At 38.4% G+C, this 10,000-nt stretch overlaps 1 protein-coding gene across 1 annotated transcript in view; it reads right to left on the reverse strand.

The window, feature by feature from the left end:
• The window catches only part of LOC135196284 (neuroligin-4, X-linked-like), a 133,460-nt gene that overhangs the window by 1,469 nt on the left and 121,991 nt on the right, over window positions 1-10,000 (reverse strand). The window contains exons 5-10 of the mRNA XM_064222989.1: window positions 8,960-9,056; window positions 8,104-8,264; window positions 7,023-7,229; window positions 6,200-6,354; window positions 5,116-5,234; window positions 1-1,033 (exon numbers count right to left, since the gene is read on the reverse strand). The exon at window positions 1-1,033 is cut by the window's left edge and continues 1,469 nt beyond it. Coding sequence (XP_064079059.1) covers window positions 177-1,033; window positions 5,116-5,234; window positions 6,200-6,354; window positions 7,023-7,229; window positions 8,104-8,264; window positions 8,960-9,056 — 1,596 coding nt within the window. The 3' untranslated portion in view covers window positions 1-176. The remainder of the gene's footprint in view (window positions 1,034-5,115; window positions 5,235-6,199; window positions 6,355-7,022; window positions 7,230-8,103; window positions 8,265-8,959; window positions 9,057-10,000) is intronic.

Below are 10,000 nucleotides of genomic sequence, written 5' to 3' on the forward strand. Positions count from 1 at the left end.
CATCCACAGCTCTTTCCTTTTATTAAATGTATATGTATCGTTTTACGGCAATGTTTATATTTTACAATTTCACATTGCATTAGAAGTCTCTAAAACGTCTCATGTGCACTCACACACACAGCATTCGAAAGCAGCAATTGAAGACATAAGGTCCCTAAGGAGCTAAGCTCTATACCTCAGACATGCATGTCTGGCGTATCGTCGTGGGTATATGCCCCCGAGGGTATCTGGGTTTCGACGCGGTTATAAGGAAGGTTTTGTCTTGGCAGTGTTCTTCGAGTTGGGGCGGTGCCATTATGGGGCTTTTGACCCGGGCCGGTCATGGCCTGCAAGCACTGGCTCCCCGGACCGCAGGGCACGCTGTCTTCCCCCACCTGGCAGCTGGTGCTGTAATCCGGAGGCCACTCGTGCTGTGAGTCGCCCTCGAAGGAGGTAGCCAGGCTGCTCCTCAGAGTAGCGGACGAACGTAACGTCCCGTAATGAGACGGGGATATGGGCTTGCAGGGGTCCATAGCTGGGTGTAACTGGACGTCATTTCCGCTGTCGCTGCTCCCGTCGTGCGTCTGCTTGTTGAAAGCGTGATTGCGGTTGCCGTCGCGGCGGTAGTACACTGCTGCGAACACCAGGAGGTTCAGGATGAGCAAAGAGCACCCGATGGCCACCGTTAGGCTGAGAGCCGTCGTGTAAGGGAAGTTGGCTCTCTGCATGTTGGCGGCGTCCGGGTCCTCCATCAGACCTGCCACGCTGCTCGTATTGGCGATGATCATGACGGTCGGGTGGATTGTGGTGGGCGGTAACGTTGACTGCTGAACGGTGGTTGGTGGTGGGGTTGTTGGAGGAGGGAGGAAGTTGCTGGAGAGGTTGGTGGGGCGTGTCGGGCCAGAGAAAGTGTCTGGCTGCAGGTAATTTGGTAGACGGTGAAAAGGAGACTCGGGGCCATAGCGTGAGCCAACCTTTTCCAGACCTGGTACCAGCCATGACCAAAGGGCAACTCGGCTGGCACGGTAATGGTCTCTCACTCGCCCACGGCTCCCTGGAATTCAAAAAGATCATGAGATATATGTTAATGGTTTGACAGAAAACGATAGTTCTGCTCCCTTCATAACCGGTTGTAATTACATTAAAAATATTTGTTAATTTTCATTCATGACTTTAATAGAAATTGAACATAAATGAACAAGTTTTTAAACATGGAAATGCATTTTTGAAGTCTTTATTCTAGTTGTTTTTAACCAAAGACAGAATCGTAATTTTATATTCAGAAGAAATTAATTTCTCTGCGAAACTGTCGCCATTTGCTACAAATTTCTTCTTATATAAATAAAAGAAAAAGACTCGGTTAGCTCTTTTATATTTTATAATTGGAGACCCGATGAACGTAACAGAGATTGAGACATTAACACTCGTCTTCCTAAATGAATGATCAGATCTTCTGAATTTTAAGAGTAACCTCCCATTGTCCCCAACTGCATTAACAAACCTCCTGTATACCTTTGAACGATATTCTGTTGTCCATCAACACGCCAGTTTCCATTTTCCGATTCACCACTCTACCAATATCATTATATTATGGTTGTTGTTACTGCAGTTATTTTCGTTTCCTAACTCTCACTGCTTTAAGGAAATCCGCAGTTATTTTCGTTTCCTAACTGTCGCTGCTATAGGGAAATCCGCAGTAATTTTCGTTTCCTTAACTCTCCACGCTAAGGAAAATCCGCAGTTATTTTCGTTTCCTACTGTTCGGCTTAGGGAAATCCGCAGTAATTTTCGTTTCCTTACTGTCACTGCTATAGGGAAATCCGCAGTTATTTTCTTTCCCTTACTGTCACTGCTTTAGGGAAATCCGCAGTTATTTTCCTTTTCTAACTCTCACTGCTTTAGGGAAATCTGCGGTTATTTTAGTTTCCTAATTCTCAATGCTTTGAGGTTATCCGCGATTATTTTCCTTTCCTAACTCTCACTGCTTTAGGGAAATCCGCAGTTATTTTAGTTTCACAGCTCTCACTGCTTTAGGGAAATCTGCAGTTATTTTAGTTTCCTAACTCTCACTGCTTTAGGGAAACCTGCAGTTATTTTAGTTTCCTAACTCTCACTGCTTTAGGGAAATCTGCAGTTATTTTCGTTTCCCAACTCTCACTGCTTTAGGGAAATCTGCGGTTCCTAAATCTCACTGCTTAGGGAAATCTGCGGTTCCTAACTCTCACTGCTTTAGGGAAATCTGCAGTTATTTTTGTTTCCCAACTCTCACTGCTTTAGGGAAATCTGCGGTTCCTAAATCTCACTGCTTAGGGAAATCTGTGGTTCCTAACTCTCACTGCTTTAGGGAAATCTGCAGTTATTTTCGTCTCCTAACTCTCACTGCTTTAGGGAAATCCACAGTTATTTTAGTTTCACAGCTCTCACTGATTTAGGGAAATCTGCAGTTATTTTAGTTACCTAACTCTCACTGCTTTAGGGAAATCTGCAGTTATTTTCGTCTCCTAACTCTCACTGCTTTAGGGAAATCCGCAGTTATTTTAGTTTCACAGCTCTCACTGCTTTAGGGAAATCTGCAGTTATTTTAGTTTCCTAACTCTCACTGCTTTAGGGAAATCTGCAGTTATTTTAGTTTCCTAACTCTCACTGCTTTAGGGAAATCTGTGGTTCCTAACTCACTGCTTTAGGGAAATCTGCAGTTATTTTAGTCTCCTAACTCTCACTACTTTAGGGCAATCTGCAGTTATTTTCATTTCCCAACTCTCACTGCTTTAGGGAAATCCGCAGTTATTTTGGTTTCACAGCTCTCACTGCTTTAGGGAAATCTGCAGTTATTTTAGTTTCCTAACTCTCACTGCTTTATGGAAATCTGCAGTTATTTTTGTTTCCCAACTCTCACTGCTTTAGGGAAATCTGCGGTTCCTAACTCACTGCTTTATGGAAATTTGCAGTTATTTTCGTTTCCCAACTCTCAATGCTTTAGGGAAATCTGCAGTTATTTTCGTGTCCCAACTCTCACTGCTTTAGGGAAATCCACAGTTATTTTAGTTTTACAGCTCTCACTGCTTTAGGGGAATACGCTGTTATTTTAGTTTCCTAACTCTCACTGCTTTAGGGAAATCCACAGTTATTTTAGTTTTACATCTCTCACTGCTTTAGGGGAATCCGCAGTTATTTTAGTTTCCTAACTCTCACTGCTTTAGGAAAATCTGCAGTTATTTTCGTTTCTCAACTCTCACTGTTTTAGGGAAATCTGCGGTTGTTTTAGTTTCCTAACTCTCACTGCTTTAGGGAAATCTGCAGTTATTTTCGTTTCCCAACCCTCACTGCTTTAGGGAAATCTGCGGTTCCTAACTCTCACTGCTTTAGGGAAATCTGCAGTTATTTTCGTTTCCCAACTCCCACTGCTTTAGGGAAATCTGCGGTTATATTAGTTTCCAAACTCTCACTGCTTTAGGGAAATGCGCAGTTATTTTCGCTTCCTAACTCTCACTGTTTTAATTGCTTTCCCCTAATCCCTGAATTTGCCAGAACGTCGGTTTGTTTGTTTGTTTGTATAGTGTCTTTACGTTGCATGGAACCAGTGGTTATTCAGCAACGGGACCAACGGCTTATACGTGACTTCCGAACCACGTCGAGATTGAACTTCTATCACCAGAAATACACATCTCTCGCTCCTCAATGGAATGGCTGAGAATCGAACGTCGGGCTCGGTAAGTGACACTGTACTAGCATTTTTTTTTTTTACGAATGTATATATGTATGTATAAGATATGTTTGCAATTTCATCACGGGTTAAGAAATTTATTTCTAATGTTCGAATAGTTTTTATCTTTGTCACTTTTAACATTCAGTGGATCTCTTAGTCCGAAAATATTCCTTTAAAGAATAACTTTTTTCGATTTGATATCACGATCCATATCTAAATAGTGGATTTCACTGTGTCGACGGTCTTAGTCATTGCTAAATCTTCGACACGAGTAGAAGGTCGACATTTCCCTGAAATAACAGACGATACAAATCCGCAATGAATCGAACATGACCGAAGCTCCAATCGACGGTCGCTGAAGTGGACAGGACCCTGACTTGATTTCGATGAGGCCTTTCCGACTGATTCTGTTATTCTAAGCGTGCGGCGGATATATGCAGCCGGAGTTATCCTCGGTTTATTTAACAGTGCGTATTGAAGCGTTTCTGCATTGTAGGATAATATAGGATATCAGTGTGAATACTGAAACAAGTAAGAAATGCGCAGAAGAATCGAGTTTTCTGGACAGCGTATAATCAAGGCTACTGAACATTCTCTCGATGGTTTCCGTATAATGCTGCATGAGTCGAGGCCCGTGAAAATTTCAGACATGGCCCGGTTGTGGCCTGTCCTATACCGTTGCCGTACGAACGATTATGAGTAACTTTATCCTTAAATAAAGTACAAACTACTGAGGCTAGATGGCTTCAATTTGATTAATTTAATGATAGTAAAATGAAATTGAAACTCTTCATAATTCAGATCCATATCTATACATTAGGCTCAACTGAGAAAAAACTAGAACGAACCAATCACAAGGACCCTTACTAACTGAGGAGGAGAAAACTTTTTACCTACGACTCATAATGACTAATACTATTTCGTATCTTATTCTGTGCTGAGAAAGTCATATTTGGTGACACTTGAAATTGATACTGTATCATTTTTACAAAACCAGGTATTAAAGCCCCAAGAATACCAAACGCTACTTTATTTGAATCGACTCAATGGTTTCAGTAACTATAAGGAGTCAGTATTGATTGGATGCTCTCTAATGCACCTTAGACAAATTTCCTGTATTCATTTACATGTTTTAGCTGTTCATTTCTGGAGAGAGAGAGAGAGAGAGAGAGAGAGAGAGAGAGAGAGAGAGAGAGAGAGAGATTAAATCTAATTCCTCAGCCATTCACGTTATGAAAGGCCTCATCTGAAGATCCCTCCTGTCATAATATTTACTGGGTAAAAGATGCCATACAATCACTTTCCGCAGCCTAGCCTAGGCCTAGGAAAACCTATAATTCGAATGATAGCTCCAACCTGGCAACCCAGATGCAAACGGTGGCGTCGTTCGCATGCCACTAAGAAATACAATTCTCTTCAGGTGTAATTACCAAGTTCTAAATATCGACGATGAGTGGGATCGTAGTTGGCCCAGTCCTGCGTGCGGTAGCGGGATTTATCTTTGGGGACGTCCCAGGAGGTCTCTCCGCGGCCAGCCTCGTTGGGGTTTCTGTTGAAGGAAAAAGACTCTTGAGAATTATGAAAGAAAATAATACAGTTTGGGAACCTAGCTTAACGCAATGTATCAGGGACGTAGGCTAACCTAAGAATTCCAGAGAAGATGGTCTCATGTGCAGGGGCAAATAGTGAGAGAAAAGAAGTGTTATACTGAGAGAGAGAGAGAGAGAGAGAGAGAGAGAGCGAAATGGAAAGGAAAATTGGTTAGAGATAGGAGAGGGAGGGAAGTATTCATTGAACTCCTTCCCGGGCCAAGTTTTACAAGGCAGAATGGGAGATCTGCCAAATGGAAATTAAGGTTAAAAAAAAAAAAAAAAAAAAAAAAAAAAAAGACCTGTAAAGACAATGAGGAAGTAAGACAGTTACTGCTATCCTGTGGTTATCTAAAGGTAGTCAGAAGCTCGGAATATTTTGCATTTTGCTAATTGTTATTTCATACTTAATTGAAATCATGGTTTTTATGAATTAAAGACATAATATGGATATTTCTAATTTTATAGAAGGCACGAAGAAAATCAAAACTATAGCCATTTAAGGAACTGGAAACCTTTCTGCATAAGATAATAGGCATTTTAAAAGCTATAAAGAAGGTTTGACGAAATATTACTCCTTAACTAATGAAGTATCTATTACTATGGATCTAGGGACTAGAAGAAATAAATCATTAGGAACAAATAACTCATGTTCATTAGACGTTGCCTTTGAATATTTCATAGGAACATAAACAGCAATCATGGACAGAGTAAATAGATTGCCAATTCTCTTAAGTCATTATCAAGAGTTACTCTAAGCAAACAGACATTCAAGACCTCGAGAAACAACACGTAATAACTAACAAATTTCGAAATGTAATCCATTTAATATATATATATATATATATATATATATATATATATATATATATATAGAAAATGTACATCTTATTAACTCAAGTTATCAATTAAGAAGGACACTTACCCAGTTTTAATGAAATTCGTCCACATGGTGACGACAGACTCGGCCAAGGAGACTTCCGATTTGCTGTAACTCATACCGATGGCCAGAGGACCCGTGGCACCCAGTGAGGCACCGAACACATACACCAGTTCGTTCATCGGGACCGTTGGACCTCTCTGAAATAAACAGGCCATTGCTCTTGAGCATATCCTCCATTATTTTTTTTCTGGGAGTCGACTTATCATACCTCAACTCAATAGACTGTTACTCGCCTCACTTTATCATCCGAGAGCCTGACCCCTAAACCGTCTATTAAGTTGAAGTTCTACTGAATATTTTAATGCTCTTATATTCAAATCAGATTTTTTTTAGCGATAACCAGTATCAAATTTATCCCCCACCCGATAATCTGCTACGCTTACAAAGATATGAAGATGTTTCAGTGATTCTCAAACTGGGTACCGTGGCACCCAGACAATGAGTAGGGGTGCCGCAAGATTATCCTTATTTGTTTCTAGTCCACATCATGTCAATGAAGATTTGTAAAAAAAAAAAAAAATGCGGTCTTCATATAAATATTATCCGTGCGTCTATTCCAGTATTTTAGCACACCCACACACACACACCACACACACACACACACACACACATATATATATATATATATATATATATATATATATATATATATATATATATATATATATATATATATATTATATTCATGCGATGTGGTGGGATACTGCAGAAGGGATGCCACGGTAATGATTAAATTAGTTAAGGTGCCATCACTAAAAAATAATTAAAAGATTGAGAACCACTGCTGTATATCATAAATGCTCACCTCGGGATCTGGCTCTTCAGGCCGATAATCCAGAACATACAGATATGTTTGTCTCGTGGGCGTATACAGTTGATTTGCCGCAACTGTCATTGGTGAGACCAATATGGCGTCGTGTAAAGCATCAGCCGTTAGGTCCCTGATGTTGACGGGGTGCTGGACGGGTCTGGCCCAGTCTGTGTACTCGGCTGTGATGGCCAACACGATCTCCTAGTTTTGGGAAAGATGAAACGATTTTCATATTTAATACGAAATTATGATATGTAATTTATACTTTTTTTGTAGATTTCTTTGCCTGTCCTGTTATATGAGCACGAACGTGCTTAAATGGGTTATAAATCACATATATATATATATATATATATATATATATATATATATATATATATATATATATATATATACGTATATACATACACACACACACACACACACACACATATATATATATATATATATATATATATATATATATATATATATATATATATACATATATATATGTATATATATGCTTAAAAAATCACAGTAGATGCACGTGACTTCATTAAATAAGCGAATACCACAGGAAAATGATAGTCAGAAATCCAAGCGCTTTCGTCTTTACTAAAACATTGTCAAGGAGCGAATGAAATACAATTGGAGAGAAAGGTCTCAGGTACACAACAAGATCAAGAATACCAAGATGGTTAATTGTCAAAAGGGTAAAATTAATTTTACACTTTTGACAATTAACCATCTGGTATTCTTGATCTTGTTGTGTACCTGAGACCTTTCTCTCCAATTGTATTTCATTTGCTCCTTGACAATGTCTTAGTAAAGACGTAAGCGCTTGGATTTCTGACTATCATTTTCCTGTGGGATTCGCTTAATATATATAAATATATATATATATATATATATATATATATATATATATATATATATATACATATATATATTATATATATATATATATATATATATATATATATATATATATCACTTCAATATCAGTAAAAATGCAATTGCTTAACACTTCCAAAACACTGAGCCTCTACATAGATTCTGGACAAAACCTTAGAATACCCTTCTAATAGCTTACCTGGAGGTGGTATTTGTAATTGTTCGTAACAAACGTCCTTAATAATCGATCTCGATGGTCGGATTCGAACCCGTTGTGAATTTCTGTATCGCTGAAGAGAGCCAGGACATCCGTTGCTGTGAACCCGAGGAGGAGATCAACCGGTGTCCGTCCTTCCTGACCTGAGTGGAATGAGATGCAAGGCAGATTTATTAGTGTTATCAGTAGATTCATTATCTTCAATCGCAAATTAAAAACCACGGTAGTGTCAAGAATATTTATGCACAGAGTTGAAAATGATAAGGATATAAGGAGAGACTTTCAGATACTTCTCCATATCCCTCATCAGTCCTGACCAACGCTGTTTGAAGAATCCACTTGGTACCAGTTGCTTGCGTTGTCGTCTTAACACTCCCCCCTTTTTTTGGGGGGAGGTGTTGGAAAAACTGTCTATCGCCAAAGTATGTATAATATTCTAATAGGTCCATAATAAAAAAAAATTAGCGAGTTCGTCTATAATTTAAAAACCCTTTACAAAGCTTTCGAGACCTTCCCTGGGTTCATCTTCAGTCCGAAGATGAACCCAGGGAAAGGTTCAAAAGCTTTGAAAAGGTTTTTTAAAATATACACCAACTCGCAACTCTTTTTTTTTTATTATCGTGGAACTCTTTGAACTCCCTTCTTTGTTTTACCGTTCAATAGGATTGATGAGGGATATGGAGTAGTATCCGAAAGTCTCTCTTTATCATTTTGTAACACTACTGCGGCTTTTCATTATCGATATTATAGCCCCGCTACAGGGGTCCCGTGGTACATTATCTTCACTATTGCTCTTGCATTTCAACGGAAGAGACGACAAAGCCGTGAGGGAACCAACCCATCTTCATATGCTGATGTTTCCACTCGCTCCTGATGGTGACACCATCGACGCTAGGGCCGATTGCAGAGAGGAACTGGGGCGTCTCAAGTTCCACCTGTGGGCGAATCGAACTTTAATTGAAAATTTCATTAAGATTCGTTTGCTTTGGGACGTTTGCAGATTCTAAAGTATTTTCTTTGTCAATTTCTTTTGGTGGTAATATATGCAATTTCCTCGTTCGCGTGAACTTGTATAAAGCATTTTGACAAAATTACAAACATGGCGTTAAATATCCCAGCAGTTAACAAAAAATCGGAAAGTGTCATAGTAAAATACCGAATTCTTTTTCACTTACAGGTGCTAGCTCCTTTATGAAAGTGGTACTATTTTATATCTGTTTGCTATCGCTGTCTTCATGATTAGTTTTACATTGTGAGAAAAAGATGTATTTTATTTTAATCAAAGGAAATATGATGCAATATTATTTTTACAGATGATACACCCAATACTATGCTTTTGTTCATTTTTGTAGGTTCTGTGCAGATGAAACACTAATTCTTGAAACTTAATTACCAGCGTATAACCAGTAAACGAGCTTCTAAATAAGAAATATATTTAATTTCCTTTTATTCCTTTCTTTATCAGATCATTAATGTCAGTTATCATATGGCGTTATAGATTTGTAGTACTTGAAAGAACGGTACTTTTAGATAACTTCTCCAAGATCATAATATAATATAACGTTCAGTTACCTGAATAAACTGTTCGAAAAATTTTAACATTCTTTTGATGTAATCTTTTTAAGCTGATTTTCATTTATTTACTTATTTATTTATTTATTTATTTTTGTGGGAAGCCGCTTTCTTTTTAAAAACTTTTGTAGATACAAAACCTAATAGGGCGATACTTTCAGATAAATTCTCTAATAAGATACAAGTATAAAACGTCCAATTACCCCTATAAATATAACCCTCAAGTTTTTTCTTTTTTATTTACATATTATTATATGACCCTCAAAATATTTTTTTCTGTTTTATTCACTCCTTTTAAAGTTTAATT

This window comes from Macrobrachium nipponense, chromosome 17 (assembly GCF_015104395.2).
Source record: "Macrobrachium nipponense isolate FS-2020 chromosome 17, ASM1510439v2, whole genome shotgun sequence".
In the NCBI taxonomy this organism is placed as follows: Eukaryota; Metazoa; Arthropoda; class Malacostraca; order Decapoda; family Palaemonidae; genus Macrobrachium; species Macrobrachium nipponense.